At 49.4% G+C, this 20458-nt stretch overlaps 1 protein-coding gene across 5 annotated transcripts in view; it reads right to left on the bottom strand.

Moving 5' to 3' along the window:
• LOC143816710 (formin-like protein 3) overlaps positions 1-20458 on the bottom strand; it is a 157870-nt gene that overhangs the window by 121644 nt on the left and 15768 nt on the right. For 4 of the 5 annotated variants that reach the window (XR_013223984.1, XM_077297436.1, XM_077297438.1 and 1 more), the window contains exon 1: positions 4208-4464. The exons of the other annotated variant lie outside the window; for it this stretch is intronic. Coding sequence is in view for 3 of the 4 variants with exons in the window: in XM_077297436.1 (XP_077153551.1) it covers positions 4208-4315 (108 nt within the window). In the remaining variant the exon portion in view is untranslated. Of the gene's footprint in view, positions 1-4207; positions 4465-20458 lie in introns of those variants that run through there. 5 annotated transcript variants of the gene reach the window in all.

The raw sequence follows: 20458 nt of genomic DNA on the forward strand, positions 1-20458 counted from the left end.
TGTATCATCCTGATACCATCATCCATCCCGTCACACAAAGTGGCTGGTTGCTACCCTCCCCCCCACACCCCGAAACCCAACACTTTGGGATTGTAGTCACAGGTAAGGGAAATATATTAAACCTTTTGCCCCAGGTGAAGGAAAGCCTAGCTACCGCTATGGGAAAAAATGCACATCCACACATGTACAAGCCTTAGACGCTGGGCCAGTACTTCATACTATTAGTGGCTTTTTTTTATTTATTTTTTTCAAAGATGGCAATCATTTCTTTTAAGGAAATTCTCCTGGTTAGCAGTGTACCACGGTGGAGATATGGAGATACTCACCGGCTGTTATGTAAAAAATTAAATATAATTTTACAGCAATTTTCATTGATGTACTATGAACATGTAACAAGAAGAACCTGCCACAAGGTCTTGAAAAAAGTAATTAGGGGACCCCTAGACACAGTGCTGAAGGCAGCCACAAGATCTCCATGTTGTTGATATCAACAGGCTTGGCCAACGATCTAAAGGCCCCATATATATTGGTCAAATGTTGGTCGAATCCGACAATACCGATGGGTTTGGAAGATGGTTTAATGTGCATGGGGTCGTCACCTGATTGATGGTTGGGAGAGCTGTCAGGCGTACATGTCTGATTTCAGACTGCTGATCGCATTGCTTTTCCCAGATAGAAACCACCGGCCAATGTGTCAGCGGGCGGCTTTCTCGTGGAGAACATAGGAGCTCAGCCGAATGAGAGCTCCTGGATATGGAAGTGTCAGACGCGATGGCTGTCGGCCGACCGATCAGCTGTAGCACCATTCGGCGGACAGCCATATAATGTGTATGGCCAGCTTAAGGCTCAGTTTACACTTATACAGTGCTGTACGCTAAACACTATGTCGGAGTTTCTATCAGAATCACTGAAAAACTGTATTCCGACTGGAACCCAGGGGGAGCCATTCACCTGAATGAAGTGGGCACCAAACGGCCTCTGTCCTGGCAGTTCTTGGCTCTTTTGGCTATCTAAGGAGTATGGTGGACATAATCCAAAACTCCCATCCAATTGTGCTGCAGCCCTGAGAGCCATGAAACCCCCGATCATATACAAGACAATGCCATGGGCCTCTATTCAGATGCATCATTACAGATACTGCAGAAAGGACTACCTACTGAGAAGCTGCAGTGAACAGGTTAAAGGCATGAGGAGAGCATTTCCTGCGTTTTACATGGTCATTGTCCTAGCTCATTAGCCATTGTTCAGTAATCTTCCGCCAGGCAACGCGCCTCCCTGTTGGAGACATCAGACTTGAAGAATACACAATAGTATCACTTCGGAATAGGATTACAGCCATTCAGCTAATGATAAAAATTAGGAGGGCAATGGTCTGTGCCCCCGACTCCCACATTACCCTATACACAAGTATCGGCATATTTCTCCTATGAGAAAGCTGTCCAACAGCCATGGCGCCACATACGTCCTGGCAGACCACCCATTGTTAAGACCTCCACTCTCATAAGCAGTCTAGTACAAGATAAGTGTGATCCTCCAATATCCTCCGTTTGGGTGATCTGTAGATTAGAAAAGTAATCTTTCATGATTTGGAGATTTTTAGCCCTGGTGGACTAGCGGGTCGGCAGTGGAAAAGTGGAGACCCTTCCAGAAGGGCGGTTTCACACACGCACAGCATTTCCTTTAGTAACACCATTTCATTTTGCACGTAGTTTTTTTAATACAAGTCTTTTATATTCCCCCTTTCTTTTGAATCCACTTCTGGCTCCAGATCAAAGTGTGACAGACTTCATCAGATAAAGATAGGAGAATTGAATAGCCGGAAAATTAACGTATTTTAATCACTAGAAATGACGCACCAAAAAATGGTGCCAGAAAGTGGAGCATCACTTTAACAAGAAACCAATTACCAGTCACTAAGCAGTTAATTATGGAGTCCCAAATCTCTGGCCAGATTTAGATGGACAATCCGGGATAATCTGCGATGGCCTCGTGTCAGCCATCCCTCATGAAGTACTTGTAAAGTCTAATCTGCCTGTATTAGAAAGAAATAGTGCGAAGTGAGCCCCAGCTACTAATATTACAGGGCACCAGAGCGGGGGGGGGGTTCCGCAGGTAGAGAACTGACAGGCTTCTGCCCCATAACAAATAGCTGTCTATTGGAGCTGCCTGTAGAACGCCCCCTCTATAGAGTTATGCACAAATTCCTCAAATCCCAAAAGAGACTTCAGCCGAGCAAGGGAAAAAAAATCTCCATCGAAGAGGGGAAAAAAAAAGGAGGAGAGAGACGGCCCTGACTGAGATCTCCAGACCTAAACACCGCCAGTGAGTACAATATATAATGAGCCCGACCCAGAGAAAGAAAATCTAACCAAACCCAGGAGCACAACGAAGAGTCCAGACAGAAGGAACAACCCGGACAGGACTAACGCCCGCAAGAAGGAAACAGGAGCCTCAAAGCCACCATCATACAGGCTCCACATCACAGTGCCAGGCTGAGGGGCAGGCGGAGAACAGCCACCACCCTCACTGCAAGTACCCATCTGTATGGGCAGGGGGTATACAGGGTACAACGGGGCCATCAAAGCTTAGGTCACACTGGCTCACAGTAATGGTGGTTTGCTCTTCCATGTGACAAGACGTCATCTTCTGCTGGATGCCCAAAGGCAGGTGTGAACCGTCCCAAGCACAGGAGAAATCAGGGCAGTCACCAGAAAATTTCAGGAAAAATGTCTCTGGTATCAAATTGTGACCTTCCAAGATTCAACAACGTGGTAAACTGTGTGACCACATGAACAATCGAAATCTGTCCCTGCAGGGGCCACAGCTTGGGCATCCGCAACCAGTCAGCCCTCACACCGGGCATCCGCAACCAGTCAGCCCTCACACCGGGCATCAGCAACCAGTCAGCCCTCACACCGGGCATCAGCAACCAGTCAGCCCTCACACCGGGCATCAGCAACCAGTCAGCCCTCACACCGGGCATCAGCAACCAGTCAGCCCTCACACCGGGCATCAGCAACCAGTCAGCCCTCACACCGGGCATCAGCAACCAGTCAGCCCTCACACCGGGCATCAGCAACCAGTCAGCCCTCACACCGGGCATCAGCAACCAGTCAGCCCTCACACCGGGCATCAGCAACCAGTCAGCCCTCACACCGGGCATCAGCAACCAGTCGGCCCTCTCCCCGGGGCATGGCCAACCAGTCGGCCCTCACCCCGGGCCATCGCCAACCAGTCGGCCCTCACCCCGGGCCATCGCCAACCAGTCGGCCCTCACCCCGGGCCATCGCCAACCAGACAGCCCTCACCCCGGGCCATCGCCAACCAGACAGCCCTCACCCCGGGCCATCGCCAACCAGTCGGCCCTCACCCCGGGCCATCGCCAACCAGTCGGCCCTCACCCCGGGCCATCGCCAACCAGTCGGCCCTCACCCCGGGCCATCGCCAACCAGTCGGCCCTCACCCCGGGCCATCGCCAACCAGTCAGCCCTCACCCCGGGCTATCGCCAACCAGTCAGCCCTCACCCCGGGGCATCGCCAACCAGTCAGCCCTCACCCCGGGGCATCGCCAACCAGTCGGCCCTCACCCCGGGCCATCGCCAACCAGTCAGCCCTCACCCCGGGCCATCGCCAACCAGTCGGCCCTCACCCCGGGGCATCGCCAACCAGACAGCCCTCACCTCGGGCTATCGCCAACCAGTCAGCCCTCACCCCAGGGCATCGCCAACCAGACAGCCCTCTCCCCGGGGCATGGCCAACCAGTCAGCCCTCACCCCGGGGCATCGCCAACAGACAGCCCTCACCCCGGGCCATCGCCAACCAGTCGGCCCTCACCCCGGGCCATCGCCAACCAGTCGGCCCTCACCCCGGGGCATCGCCAACCAGTCGGCCCTCACCCCGGGGCATCGCCAACCAGTCGGCCCTCACCCCGGGCCATCGCCAACCAGTCAGCCCTCACCCCGGCAAAGCCAGTCAGCCCCAAGCTCCTGGCCAGCTGCAGTAGCTCACACTTGTCCCTGTGTAGCCTCCTCCATATAAGCCGCCCGGGTGCAGCTCCCAGCGCGGAGTAACCGGGGCTCTCCTTCCTCCGTCACTCCACAACCCGGACACTTCTGCGGGCGCTCCCCCCGTGTGCACCGATCACCGCGGACACATCCCGTCTATCGTCCCGTCACCGTGTACATAAGAAAGTCACTTCACAACTTACCAAGACCAGAGCGAACCTCTCCTCCAGCTCCCCCGGGTCCGGCATCGGAACTTTCAGGGGTAATAAGGGGGTTCCCGGGGCTCCCCCCGCACTCTCCGCGTTACCCATGTTCGGGACCCCGGTAATCTGCACCCCGAAAGCCGGGTGTCCCCTTTTTCTCGTGCGCGCCCCCGCTACACCAACATAAAGTCCCCGGGACCCATCCTTTGTACTAGAGAGTCCCGCCTCACAGCCCACACTATGCTCAGCTCCATTCACCCGGCCGCACACTCCAAGCCACGCCCCTCATCCCTGCAGCCATTGGTGCGCTGTCTGATACTCCGTGCTCTCATTGGAGCAGAGGCTGTTTGTGGAATTTCAGTCACACAGCGCCCTCTACTGTAAGATGCAACAGTTGTTTCTAAGTAACTTTTCCAACCTATGTAATGTATAGTATGGAGGGCCACGGTCCTGCGGCTGCTGACGTCACCAGGGCAAGCAGCGTGTTGTGACGTCATGCACCAAGCACAGGGCAAAACAGTGATTTATAAATAAAGCCAAAAAACTATGGATGAAAACAGCAAGGCCTGAATATAGCCGAAGAAGCAATTCTGCCCAATATGCCATACTTATACTGTACTTACTATTGGGTTGAGCTTGAGTCAGTCATTGTGTCCTCCGACAAGTAGATGATGAGAAGGCAACAGCACCGATCAGAAGGGGACTGCACCAATCAGAAGGCAACAGCACCGATCAGTGGGTGATCAGAATGCGAGTACACGGATCAGTGGGGCGACCGGAAGCGACTGCACCGATCAGTGGGCGATCAGAAGGTGACTGCACCAATCAGTGGGTGATCAGAAGGCAACTGCACCAATCAGTGGGTGATCAGAAGGTGACTGCACCAATCAGAAGGCAACAGCACCGATCAGTGGGTGATCAGAATGCGACTACATGAATCAGTGGGGTGACCTGTAGCGACTGCACCAATCAGTGGGCGATCAGAAGGCGACTACACGGATCAGTGGGCGATCAAAAGGCAACTGCATGGATCAGTGGGCGATCAGAAGGCGACTACACGGGTCAGTGGGCAATTAGAAGGTAACTGCATGGATCAGTGGGCAATCAGAAGGCGACTGCACCGATCAGTGGGCAATTAGAAGGTAACTGCATGGATCAGTGGGCAATCAGAAGGCGACTGCACCGATCAGTGGGCAATTAGAAGGCAACTGCATGGATCAGTGGGCAATCAGAAGGCGACTGCACCGATCAGTGGGCCATAAGAAGGCGACGACACCGATCAGTGGGTGATCAGAATGCGACTACATGAATCAGTGGGGTGACCTGTAGCGACTGCACCAATCAGTGGGCGATCAGAAGGCGACTACACGGATCAGTGGGCGATCAAAAGGCAACTGCATGGATCAGTGGGCGATCAGAAGGCGACTACACGGGTCAGTGGGCAATTAGAAGGTAACTGCATGGATCAGTGGGCAATCAGAAGGCGACTGCACCGATCAGTGGGCAATTAGAAGGTAACTGCATGGATCAGTGGGCAATCAGAAGGCGACTGCACCGATCAGTGGGCAATTAGAAGGCAACTGCATGGATCAGTGGGCAATCAGAAGGCGACTGCACCGATCAGTGGGCCATAAGAAGGCGACGACACCGATCAGTGGGCGATTAGAATGCGACGGCACCGATCAGTGGGCGATTAGAAGGCGACGGCACCGCTCAGACGTGCCCGGCCTCACTCAGTTCATTTTCATTGACGGAGGCCACATATGTCTAGTCAGCGCGTGACGGCATTAATGTAAATCACCAGCACGAGAGAATCCTGACAGTTTGCAGTGCGCACTGTGAGAACTCAGAAGTCTGCAGTCACAAAGAATGACTGCAGACTCATCACAAACCTGGACATCCCCTTTAATGCTCCTAACATAAATAAAAACATTGAGAGTTAGTCAGTATCACAATTAACATTTACATCCAGGTACCTTATAGATAACGTTGTCTCTGGAGTCATTCTCCTTCATTTCTTCATCTTGTCCAGACCCCATGATGAGTTTTCTCATCCACAACTCGTCTCTGCAGACTTCCATCTTCTCCGCTCTTTTGCAGAAAATCTCCACATAACGCCCTTAAAGATACAAGTGTCATTAAAATGCTCCTGAATAAAAAATTGCCCCTCCCTATATTGTCTGCATAAAATATGACCCCCACACTGTCCCTCTTATGGTACATGCTCTTTACACTGACCTCTCCTTTCCATACCGGCCCCCATTTTCACACTGTCCTCTCATACTGTGTCCCCCCTATAGGGCCCAGTATTTATACTGTACTCGCTCATCACACTCCCCCTCCTTGGTATACTATCCCCTCCTGGCTGTGCCCTTAGACTGTCCCTCCATGCTACGCATGCACACATCCCAACACCCTCACTCCCCGTACTCTGTCCACATTTGTTTTTCACATCGCTACTCATACTGTGTCTGCATATGTAGCGCCCCCACTGCCGCAGGGCCAAGGGGTACCCGGTACCGGGCCTCTACAGTCTCTGCTCTGGGGTTGTCACGGTGGCTAGACCCCGGTCCGTGACCAGGGGCTGGCTGGCAATTTTCAGCCTGGGGGGCAATCACAAGGCAGTGGCCCTCGAGTTGTGGTGGCCGTCCTTTTCCCTGCTTATATCTGGCCACTGCATTAAAGTAGCAGAGATAACAGGCTTTAAAAACAGGCTGGTACACAGATATGGGAACTGAACGGAGCTTGCTGCATAGATATGGGAGCAGAATCGAGCTTACTCCAGAGATATGGGAACAGAACGGAGCTTACTACAGAGATATGTGAGTAGACCAGAGCTTACTTCAGAGATATGGGAGCAGAACAGCGCTTATTATAGAGATATGGGAGCAGAACCGAACTTACTAGATTCAGAGATATGGGAGCCAAACCGAGCTTACTGCAAAGATATGGGAGCAGAACCGAGCTTACTACAGAGATATGGGAGCAGAACCGAGCTAACAGCAAGGATATGGGAGCAGAACCAAGCTTACTGCAGAGATATGGGAGCAGAACGGGGCTTAGCACAGAGATATGGCAGCAGAAACGAGCTTACTACAGCGATAAGGGAGCAGAACCAAGCTTACTAAAGAGATAGGGGAACAGAACCGAGCTTACTACAGAGATAAGGGAGCAGAACCGAGCTTACTACAGAGATAAGGGTGCAGAACCGAGCTTACTACAGAGATATGGGAGCAGAACAGAGCTTACTGCAGAGATATGGGAGCAGAACCGAGCTTACTGCAGAGATAAGGGAGCAGAACCGAGCTTACTACAGAGATAAGGGAGCAGAACCGAGCTTACTACAGAGATATGGGAGCAGAACAGAGCTTACTGCAGAGATAAGGGAGCAGAACCAAGCTTACTACAGAGATATGGGAGCAGAACAGAGCTTACTACAGAGATATGGGAGCAGAACCGAGCTTAGTGCAGAGAAATGGGAGCAGAAACGAGCTTACTGCAGAGATATGGGAACAGAATCGACCTTACTACAGAGATATGGGAGAAGAACCAAACTTACTACAGAGATATGGGAGCAGAACCTAGCATACTACAGAGATAAGTGAGCAGAACCGAGCTTACTAGAGAGATAAGGGAGCAGAACCGAGCTTACTACAGAGATATGGGAGCAGAACCGAGCTTACTGCAGAGATAAGGGAGCAGAACCGAGCTTAATAAGTCTACTACATGGAACCAAGTCTGCTACATAGAAACTGGAGCAGAACTGAGATTACGACATACATACAGTACCATAATCTAGATTACTACATTGATAGAGTACCAGAACCAAGCTTACTGCTTAGATATGGTGCCATAACGGAGCTTACTTACAAACATACACACAACAATACAGCTACACAGTGCCTAGTACTATCACCACTACACAGAGAATACATAATATTATAATATCACCATTACCTCTACATGAAACTACATTCTATACAAAGACCAATGATGCCACCATACACTCCCTGACAGAAGTTATGTCGCTTATCCATGTTATGTAAATAAAAGCGTATAACCTGATGTTAAATTCATCCATTGGATGTATAAGTTATTCTTTTGAAAGCTGGAACCCTCCAAAAAGAAAATAAATTGTTATCAAAGCAGAAATATTAATCAGTTAATGGACACAGAATGGTCAGATTTTGGCAAGACAAAATTTTTGTTGCCCACAAACAAATAATTAACTTAAAATACAAATATATGTTGCATAACATTGGTGAATGAAGTTGTGGTACTCATCTAGATTCTTTGGTTTTGTCTTCCAAGCTTCCTCTTTCATCCTTCCCCAAACATGCTCAATGATGTTCATGTCTGGTGACTGGGCTGGCCAGTCCTTGAGCACCTTGATCTTTTTTGCCTGGAGGAACTTTGTTGTAGAGATGGATGTATGAGATGGAGTACCATCCTGCTGCAGAATTTGACCTCTTTTATGATTTGGAATATAAGCGATAGCTAATACTTCTTGATATTTTAGGCTATTGATATTGCCTTCCACCTTGCAAATGTTTCACACACCCCCATACTGAAGGTAACCCCAGACCATGATCTTTCAACCACCAAATTTAACTGTCTTGTGAGTGTATTTTGGATCCATACTGGCTCCAGTAGGTCTCCTGCAGTGTTTGTGGCAGCTGTGGTCTAATTCTACTGAAGAGAAATCCATCTTCTGCCACTTTTCCAGTGTCCATCTATTTAGCAGGCTGTGGGAGTTTGCAAATGCCACATGGTTTTTTATTTGCCTTTTGTTTAGTGCTGGCTTCTGGGCACTGATTCGACCATGGAGGCCATTTTGAGACAGAATCCTACAAACTGTTCTTGTTGACACAGGTAAAGGTTTAGGTGTGCACTCAGCCTTAATATGACGAGGTGCTGGTGTAACGGACCAATGGCCCAGAATAACAGTAAAAGTTAAATTCACCACACTCTCTCTAGTTTTCTTATGCAAAGTCTGGTATAAATTTATTATACATAAACTGGGAGCGTAACAGAATATTACAGCATCTGTGATTTTTTATATACAACATTTCAGCTCAACCAGAGCCTTTGTCACGTAATCGCTTGTTCCAGCTAAGATAGTGATATACAGAGAAGGTGGAAAGTCCCAGCGGTGCAATATAAGCTCTATTGTAATCTAAATGTCCGCCTATGGAAGATCCTGTCCAGTAGTGTGGACCTGTAGTGTCTGTTATGACAAGCGTCGCTCCCGCGCCTTGCTAACGATCGGCGTGTCACGTGCGGTGAATTTAACTTTTACTAGTTGACACAGGGACTTGAGGTGACCAGACCTGTTGGAGCTCTGCTGCTGTGGAAGAGGGGCTTGCTTTGGATTTTCGAACCAACAAACATTCCTCCTGAGCATGAGTATACTACAATACTGATCATTAATTTTAAAAAAGCACAACACTAAGTGCCATTGTATACAGGAACTCTGTATTTACGGTCAGTGTAAAGATACTACAGTGATCACTGGTGACATTATACACAGGAGATCTGTATAAGGTGTCAGTGTACAGGTAATACACTGACTCACTAGTGATGTCTCTAGCTGAAGTCCTTCATCTTTGCTTTTCATTTTCATCCAGCACAGACTGCCATCACTTCTTCCAGCCAGGACTCGTCTCTGCATAAAATAACACAGTTACCTGGAGTACGGCTTCCAGACCACATTCCCCACTTTTTCCCTTTCTTCTACACCATGTTCCAAATTATTATGCAAATTATATTTTTCTCGGATTTTCCTAAATGGTCGGTGCAAATGACAGTCAGTCTAATAAAAGTCATCACCCGATAGAGTATACATCGAATTTTATTGGAGAAACCTCCCAATGATAACAGTATAATCTCCAAAATGAATAAAAACTCAAAATGCACTGTTCCAAATTATTAGGCACAGTAGAATTTCTAAACATTTGATCTGTTTTAAAGAACTGAAAATGCTCATTTGTGGAATTTGCAGCATTAGGAGGTCACATTCACTGAACAAAAAAGCTATTTAACTCCAAAACATCCTAACAGGCCAAGTCACATGTTACCATAGGAACCCTTCTTTGTTACCACCTTCACAATTCTCGCCTCCATTGAACTTGTGAGTTTTTGGAGAGTTTCTGCTTGTATTTCTTTGCATGAAGTCAGAATCGCCTCCCAGAGCTGCTGTTTTGATGTGAACTGCCTCCCACCCTCATAGATCTTTTGCTTGATGATCCTCTAAAGGTTCTCTATAGGGTTGAGGTCAGGGGAAGATGGTGGCCACACCATGAGTTTATCTCCTTTTATGCCCATAGCAGCCAATGACTCAGAGATATTCTTTGCAGCATGAGATGGTGCATTGTCAGCATGAAGATGATTTTGCTCCTGAAGGCACAATTCTGATTTTTATACCATGGAAGAAAGTTGTCAGTCAGAAACTCTATACTTTGCCGAGGTCATTTTCACACCTTCAGGTACCTTAAAGGGCCCTTCCAGCTGTTTCCCCATGATTCCAGCCCAAAACATTACTCCTCCATCTCCTTGCTGACGTTGCAGCCTTGTTGGGACATGGTGGCCATCCACCAACCATCCACTACTCCATCCATCTGGACCATCCAGGGTTGCTCGACACTCATCAGTAAACAAGACTGTTTGGAAATCAGTCTTCATGTGTGTCTGGGCCCACTGCAACCATTTCTGCTTGTGAACACTGTTTAGGGGTGGCCAAATAGTAGGTTTATGCACCACAGCAAGACTTTGAAGGATCCTACACCTTGAGGTTCGAGGGACTCCAGAGGCACCAGCAGCTTCAAATAACTGTTTGCTGCTTTGTAATGGTATTTTGGCAGCTGCTCTCTTTATCCAATGAATTTGTCTGGCAGAAATCTTCCTCATTATGCCTTTATCTGCATGAACTCTGTCTGTGCTCTGTTTCAGTCACAAATCTCTTCACAGTATGATGATCACTCTTAAGTTTTCATGAAATATCTAATGTTTTCATACTTTGACCAATTCATTGCACTATTTAATGCTTTTCAGCAGCAGAGAGATCCTTTTTATTTCCCATATTGCTTGAAACCTGTGGTCTGCTTTATAATGTGGAACATAATTTTTAAGTAGCTTTTCTTTAATTAGAATCACCTGGAAAACTAATGATCACATGTGTTTAAGATTGATTTCAGTGATCCATTGAGCCCTGAGACACAATACCATCCACGAGTTTATTTGAAAAACAAAACAATTAAATCTTTATGACACTTAAATCCAATTTGAATAATAATTTGGAACATGGTGTACACTAGACATCTGAATACAGAGGTGCACCCACAAACAATATATAATTGGTTATTATGCAACCTCATAGATTGTAAGCTTGCGAGCAGGGCCCTCACTCCTTTTGGTATCTGTTGATCTATGTGTTTATTGTTATGCTTAATGTCCATTGTCTGTACAAGTCCCCTCTAAAATGTAAAGTGTTGGCACTATAGAAATAAAATTATTATAATTATTATTATTAACCGACCATTCCAAATATAAATTATAATCCACAACTGTGCACCCACTAACTATAAATAGCCACTTTCCCCATTTAATATATAAATTAATTAGCACCTGTACTCTTTCCCCCAATTCATTACCAGTCACTTCATCCTCAACGCCCCCCACTATGTACCTATCACTCTAACCCTAACTCTGATTCATTATAGTTACATGCCCCTCCCGCCCCAATTCATTGTCATGTCTTTCCCCACATTCAATACATCATTTACTCCCCCACCCTTAAAATTCATTATTTGTTCTTATCCTAGATCATCATTTGCTCTCCCCTCCCCCTCTTCAATTGATCATTTGCTCTCCCCACCCCCACCTTCAATTAAATTGCTGTCCCCTGTCCATCACACTGAATTTATCATTTTGCAGTCCCCCCACTTTAATTTGAAGTCCCCTTACTTCATTCATTGCAGTCCCCTATCAACCCCTCACTTCATCTGCAGTGCCACTTCATCATTTGCAGCCCCCTATCCCCCTTACATTTCATCATGAGCAGTCCCACATCAGACACACTTCATCATATGCAGTCCTGCAGTCCCCTTCTCCCACTTCATCATGTGCAGTCCCCTTACCCCCCACTTCATCATGTGCAGTCCCCTTACCCCCCACTTCATCATGTGCAGTCACCCTTACCCCCTACTTCATGTGCAGTCCATCTTACACTCCACTTTATCATGTGCAGTCCCCATTACCCCCACTTCATGTGCAGATCACCTTACTGCCCACTTCATCATGTGCAGTCTCCTTTAACCCCCAATTCATCATGTGCAGTCCCCCTTACCCCCCACTTCATCATGTGCAGTCCACCTTACCCCCCACTTCATGTGCAGCCCCATTCCCCCTTCATCATGCGCAATCCCCCTTACCCTCACATCATCATGTGCTGCCCCATTCCATCATGTACAGCCCCACTCTCCCCACTTCATCATGTGCAGTCTCCTTTATCCACTAAACTATCATGTGCAGCCCCACTCGCCCTTCATCATGTGCAGCCCCACTGCATCATGTACAGCCCCACTCAACCTTCATCATGTGCAGCCCCACTTACCCCCTCACTTCATCATGTGCAGTCTCCTTTAACCCCCAAATTCCATCATGTGCAGCCTCCTTACACCCCCCACTTCATAACTTGCAGTTACCCATCATTAAATTTATTTTATAAAGAAAACAAAAAAATGTCTTCATACTTACCTCACCAGTCGCTTCCCTGCAGTGCCTCTCTGCTTCTAGCATTCGGGTCATGTCGGCGTGTGCGTGAGGACGCCATCGCGCATGCCCAACACCTAACCTGGAAGTATAGAGAACATGAAGGGAGCAGTAGCTGCGCAGCCGTCAAGGTGACAGCCAAGCATAGCTCCTGGCCCCAGCGCAGACGTGTGCACTAACTGTGATGCGGCTGTGTCTGCTGCCAGCTGCATCACAGTACAGCAGACATGGCTGCGTACAATTTGCTGTGTGGCTGTAGCCACCACCAGGCAGCCGGCCCTGAACAGCTGCTGGGGGAGCGGCCCGGGGGGCATTTGCCACTTTGCCACCTTGGCCAGTCAGCCCCTGTCCGTGACCCTGCCGTGGGGCGCACAGTGTAGAGATGTGGATAGATGAATGATATTAGTGATGCTGTAGTGGTGCGGTGCAGGTCGCAGGAAATAACGAGGACACCAGGTTGCAGTCTCTTTACCTCTTTACTGAAGATCTCTGGGTCCTCAGTCCAGAACACGGTTCACCAGGCTGCGCAAGTCCGGCCGGTCCAATGGCACCTCCAGAGTTCTCTTCACAGGTGGAAATCTGTGCCTTCCCCTAGCGCTAGGTGTTGTGGTCCTTCCCTGCTGTGCTTACAGAAAGTCCCCACAACTGTTGTGTCTGTTTCTTAAGTTCCCTCACAACTCGATTAGATGATGTTCTGCTAATCCTCCGTCCCTCCCTGATGTCCTGGTTGGGACGGCACCCGTTTGACGGGTAGGCTCGGAGCTCTTCCGGGACCCTAGAGTCGCCCCTCTCCACAAGTTACCCCCCAAGACTGCATAGGTGATTTAAGTTAGACAGCCCGCCTTAGACTGACTGTCCTGCCGCTGTTTAGAGTATTGCTTGAAGCTAGATATTATGATACTCCCTCGGCGTTCCGGCCACCGGTAGTGCGCCTCAGTAGGGTGTTGCTTCGGTCTTACAGCACGACCCCTACTGGTATTCTCCTATTGCTTGATCTCGTTTCTCACTCAGCACAATCTATCTCGCTTCTGATCCTTCCTTGGGCACCGCCGCTATCCTGAGCAGGCACGGTCCCGTTACGTTCGTTCAAGTTGCCAAGCCTCTGTCAGGATCCCACCCCTGACAGAGACCCTACTGTATCTTCCCCACAACACCCTCTGCCACAAGGTGTTGCCTGGTTCCAACCCAGTCAGCTTTCTGATCTAACTTCCTGCCTGACCTCCAGTTTACCCACTATGGTGGGGAGTGGCCTAGTGAATAGAACCCTTAGCTCCCCCCGGAGGCCCGACTGTGAAATGTATTGGTGTCTGTGATACCTGATCAGATGAACTCCTTCAGTGCCATCAGACACACCATTGCTCCCCTTAGTGGCGGAGCCACAGTACTGCAACGACCAGGACTCTGGGGCGCTGCACTCCCCCCTGGTTAAACACAGTACTCCGGGACTGAGAAGAAAACAACAATACAAGTTAGCAAAAAGACATACAGTTTTGTTGAGTGCAATAACAATACGTATACTTGAACAGAGCTTCCCTTTATGGGAGGTGAGGACACTTGAACGTTACAAACATGGTTAAATATCATAGCAACATGCTATAACTAACTTTCTTTTACCCAACCGGGTATTCTACTAAGTGCAAAATTGTTGAACAATAATTTAACATTGCCTTTAAGGACATACACTCTGAATCCACTAAAGACCTTCTTATAATCACATTATAAGGCAATTTAACTTTTTCATTCTCCTACTTTAAATCTGCAGGACCGCCTGTCCTAACGGCACCAGACCTTCTGCCTCTCCTTTCTGTTACAGGACCGCCCCGTTCAGCCCGGGCCTACTGCCTTTACAACTACTATACACAGTATAGAACATAACATTACTTTCAGTTTAAGAGCACTGAGCCATCTCTATATGGCTCCTAGGAGGACTCAGGGTTCACCTTCTATCCTCATTGTCTATCAACATCATCAGCATCTCTTTACAATTAACTAGATGGATACATATAACTTTCTCATATAAACATTATCATCACTTTCTTTCATCAAACATTATTGCCACCTGTCTTAAAGCAATATCACCATTTAAGTGCAACAAATGAACATCCCCTTTAAGAGGGGACCAAGTCTCTATGAGGTAGCATATCTTCTCAAGCTACCAGTCCATACTCAGCAAAGGTTCCAGTGTGGTATCTTCACAAAGAGTCCTTTTTGAAGTAAAACCAGTAGGGAGCACCTTTAATAAGGTGCAAACTATTTACAAGAAGTTTGTATCATGCATTGTTCATGATCCAGCAGTTCTTTCAGTAATGAATAAACAGGAAACAAAACAAAAAGCAGAAGAAGGGATCCCGGGTAAACAAAGGGATCCCTTTAAGAATAACCCAGGTCGGGTTTAAAGTAGCAAAAAGCAGGGAAACAAACAGTTAACTATGTACAGTTTCAGGTTTCCGAGGTTTAGTTGGACAGCTTCCAGGGCTGCACCTGGCACTTAACCCTTCTTGGCCTGGGCAAAGTGAGGTCCAGGGTTACACCCAGTGCTGGACAAATGCCGTTAATCCGTCTTTCATGTACAGTTAAGTCATGCACAGCGATGGAGGTCTGCGCAGCTGGAGTATGGGCATTTGCTGCAGCAGAGGTAGCGGCTGCTGCAAGATCAGTCACTGGAACGGAGTCAGCAGCTGTGGCACTAGCAGTCACTGGAGTGGTGTCGGTCGTCAGGGCAGGGTCGTCCTTCATACCTGCTTCAGATGCAATCCCTCCGGTGCCGGTCTGCTCCGTCTCCACTGCGGCCTGTAGCGCTGGTTGCAGGGCCTCGCGCTGCGGCGTTGTCATCTCTGCTTGCAGCATCTCGCTTTCCGGCAGGGCCTTGCTTTCCAGCTTCAGAGCGCTGGAACTTCTTTCCTGCTCCGGGCCAGACGAGGCTGCCGACAGGCGTCCGGCGAGGCCCCCGATGAAGATCTTCTTCCACCCGGCCTCAGTGCTCAGCTGCGTCCGCCGGGGTCGGTCGCTGAGCTCGTCCACTCCGGCCTGCAGGAATTCAGCATCAGCGGTGGAGGCCTGGTTGCGGTGCCCCTCCGGGTGGCTGGAGGAGTCCTCTGCTCCGACCCCACGCTCCGGCTCCGGGCGGCTCGCCATGGCGTCCTCCATGTCGCTCACTTCTTCTTCCTGGTCCTTTTCCCGCTCTCTCCTTCGTGGGCGGTTTCGTTTTCTTTGTCTCTGCCCACCATTGAGGATCAGGAGGCGGATCTCGGCTGCTGACGGACACGTCCTCAAGGGGCCGAGATATTTAGACTGGGCGGCCATTGTCTTTCGCGCTCTTCAGCTTGTTCACGCCCACTTCCACGCCCTTCTTCTTCTCCTGCGCTCTCCTTAGCGGCGTAATGGCGGCGGTTTTGGCGCGAACTTTTGGCGGCAAGTGACAATCCACAGTCTTTGCAATAAAGTACAGTCCAAGCACAGTAAATCACAGTTCCAAGGCACACATGACCTGACTCTTCAGGCTTAAGTAGATCCTGTTCGTGACGCCAAGTTGTAGCGCCCCCACTGCCGCAGGGCCAAGGGGTACCCGGTACCGGGCCTCTACAGTCTCTGCTCTGGGGTTGTCACGGTGGCTAGACCCCGGTCCGTGACCCTGCCGTGGGGCGCACAGTGTAGAGATGTGGATAGATGAATGATATTAGTGATGCTGTAGTGGTGCGGTGCAGGTCGCAGGAAATAACGAGGACACCAGGTTGCAGTCTCTTTACCTCTTTACTGAAGATCTCTGGGTCCTCAGTCCAGAACACGGTTCACCAGGCTGCGCAAGTCCGGCCGGTCCAATGGCACCTCCAGAGTTCTCTTCACAGGTGGAAATCTGTGCCTTCCTTCTAGCGCTAGGTGTTGTGGTCCTTCCCTGCTGTGCTTACAGAAAGTCCCCACAACTGTTGTGTCTGTTTCTTAAGTTCCCTCACAACTCGATTAGATGATGTTCTGCTAATCCTCCGTCCCTCCCTGATGTCCTGGTTGGGACGGCACCCGTTTGACGGGTAGGCTCGGAGCTCTTCCGGGACCCTAGAGTCGCCCCTCTCCACAAGTTGCCCCCCAAGACTGCATAGGTGATTTAAGTTAGACAGCCCGCCTTAGACTGACTGTCCTGCCGCTGTTTAGAGTATTGCTTGAAGCTAGATATTATGATACTCCCTCGGCGTTCCGGCCACCGGTAGTGCGCCTCAGTAGGGTGTTGCTTCGGTCTTACAGCACGACCCCTACTGGTATTCTCCTATTGCTTGATCTCGTTTCTCACTCAGCACAATCTATCTCGCTTCTGATCCTTCCTTGGGCACCGCCGCTATCCTGAGCAGGCACGGTCCCGTTACGTTCGTTCAAGTTGCCAAGCCTCTGTCAGGATCCCACCCCTGACAGAGACCCTACTGTATCTTCCCCACAACACCCTCTGGCACAAGGTGTTGCCTGGTTCCAACCCAGTCAGCTTTCTGATCTAACTTCCTGCCTGACCCCCAGTTTACCCACTATGGTGGGGAGTGGCCTAGTGAATAGCACCCTTAGCTCCCCCCGGAGGCCCGACTGTGAAATGTATTGGTGTCTGTGATACCTGATCAGATGAACTCCTTCAGTGCCATCAGACGCACCATTGCTCCCCTTAGTGGCGGAGCCACAGTACTGCAACGACCAGGACTCTGGGGCGCTGCACATACATTCCCCCATTTGCTCCCCAAACTGTCTGCACCCATCCCCCATACTGTTTCCTCATACATGCCCCCCATTCCCCCATACTGTTTTCTCATACGTGCCCCCCATCTCCCCCTTTGCTCTTCATTTTGTGTCCTCAGATCTCCCCCACACATTAAATCCCCCATCTCCACTCCAATTCTCCCCACACACAATAAATCCCCCCTCCCTACTCACATTAAATCCCCCCCACAATAAATCCCCCCATCTTTACTCACATTAAATCTCCCCCCCCACAATAAATCCCCATTCACATTAAATCTCCCCCCCCACAATAAATCCCCACTCACATTAAATCTCCCCCCACAATAAATCCCCCCATCTCCACTCATATTAAATATCCCCCATCCAATAATATATCCCACCATCCCCACTCACATTAAATCCCCCCCACCCCCACTCACATTAAATCCCCCCACAATATATCCCCACTCACATTAAATCCCCCCCACAATATATGCCCCCCATCCCCACTCACATTAAATCCCCCCACAATATATCCCCCCCCATTCCCACTCACATTAAATCCCCCCTGCACCTTCGGTGTCTTCAGCTCCACAGGAGCACTTACCACCGATCTGCATCTCTCCTGCTCTGCCTCTGCTCTGCCGCGCGGGTGAGTGACGTCAGCAGCGTGATCACATGACCTGATCACGCAGCTGGCGTCGCTCTGACCCGAAAGTCAGAGCTTCAATTGTACTCGCATCTCAGATACGAGTACAATTGAACACTGGGAGCCGGTGCGCCGCAGCTTCTCTGAGCCGGCTGTCAGCTTGACAGTCGGCACAGAGAACAGCTGACTCCCAGTGCGGGGGCCGGCAGAATGCAGCCGCCGGGGGAGACACTGCGGACCGCCGCTTTAGGCGGCCCGACTGCGCCCCCCTGCCGGCTGCGCCCGGGGCACATGCCTTGGTTGCCCCCCCTAGATACGCCACTGGGGCAATCAGAAGGTGACCGCACGGATCAGTGGGCAATCAGAAGGTGACTGCACCAATAAGAAGGCGACTACATGGATCAGTGGGCGAACTGAAGGTGACTGCACCGATCAGTGGGCGATCAGAAGGTGACTGCACTGATCAGTTTACGATCAGAAGGTGACAGCACCGATCAGTGGGCGATTAGAAGGCGATGGCACCGATCAGTTGAGGACAGTGATACTAGGATGAAGTAAATACTGTAGACACATTGTATGCAGTCACTTACAACTGCACAGTATAATACGATGCTGAAGTTGGTTTCTCATTCAGCAATTTTTTCTTTCTGTTTCTTTACAGGTTTAACAACGAAAATAAAAAATTACAATAATAAAATGCAATGCAGCGAGGAGACCTGATGTGATGATGACTTAAAAGTAGCTACAAAAATAGGCACAAAAATAGACATCAATGTGGGCATTGAAGGGCGTTGAAAGGGTTAAATGACTTTGGGCCACTGATCTCATAGCCCACTATTGATGTTCGCCCTTCGTCGTCGAAGATGACCATGGCTTCAGGGTTAGAAGAGAATTAGTAGTTATGGGTCCGAAGGTGGCTGATGAGGTCAATCCGGGCCCTAAAGGTTCGCCCACATACTTGACATAAGAAAGCAGATGTGGTCAGTACGCCAGATTCTGCTTGTGCCTTGCGGACTGCACGCTTTCTTTTTGCATCCAAGATTTTGCTATCTTCAGCTGCATGTGCTCCTGAGGTGATCCTGCTCTTCCCATTCATTGATGTTGACTTCCAAGTTTTTGAGACACCCCTTAAGGCAGTCTTTCTAGCGCTTCTTCTGCTCCCCAACTGCTCGCTTTCCTTGGCACAGTTCTCCGTACAGCAGTTGTTTCGGTAGTCGGCTGTCAGGCATTCTGACTAGTGTTGAGCGATACCTTCTGATATGCAAAGGTATCGGTATCGGATTGGATCGGCCGATATCCAAAAAATATCGGATATCGCTGATACCGATACCCGATACCAATGCATATCAATGGGACACAAAATATCGGAATGGTTCCCAGGGTCTGAAGGAGAGGAAACTCTCCTTCAGGCCCTGGGATCCATATTCATGTATAAAATAAAGAATAAAAATAAAAAAATATTGATATACTCACCCCTCAGACGGCCCCGGCTCTCACCAAGCGTCTGCCTCCGTTCCTAAGAATGCAGGGAGTGAAGGACCTTTGATGACGTCGCGGCTTGTGATTGGTCGCGTGACCACTCATGTGACCGCTCACGCGACCAATCACAAGTCGCAATGTCATCGCAGGTCCTATACTCACTGCGTTCTTAGGAACGGAGGCTGCCGGTTACATCACTAAGGTCCAGGGTCCGCCAGAGGGGTGAGTATATCCATATTTTTTATTTTAATTCTTTATTTTTTACATGAATATGGATCCCAGGGCCTGAAGGAGAGTCTCCTCTCCTCCAGACCCTGGTAACCATACACTGGGAACTTCCGATTCCGATTTCCGATATCACAAAAATATCGGAACTCGGTATCGGAATTCCGATACAGCAAATATCGGCCGATAACCGATACTTGCGGTATCGGAATGCTCAACACTAATTCTGACCACATGTCCAGCCCACATGGCTTGGACTTTCAGCAGGAGAGTGTAGACACTGCAGAGCCCAGTTTGTTCCAGAATTGCCATGTCCGGGACATTGTCTTGCCACCTGATGTGGAGGAGTCTGCGGAGGCAAATGATTAAGCTGTTTAGCATGCCGGCTGTAGACTGTCCAGGACTCGCTAGCATTGAGAAGTGTGGTGAGGACCACC

The sequence above is a fragment of the Ranitomeya variabilis genome, chromosome 3 (genome assembly GCF_051348905.1).
Source record: "Ranitomeya variabilis isolate aRanVar5 chromosome 3, aRanVar5.hap1, whole genome shotgun sequence".
Classification (NCBI taxonomy): domain Eukaryota; kingdom Metazoa; phylum Chordata; class Amphibia; order Anura; family Dendrobatidae; genus Ranitomeya; species Ranitomeya variabilis.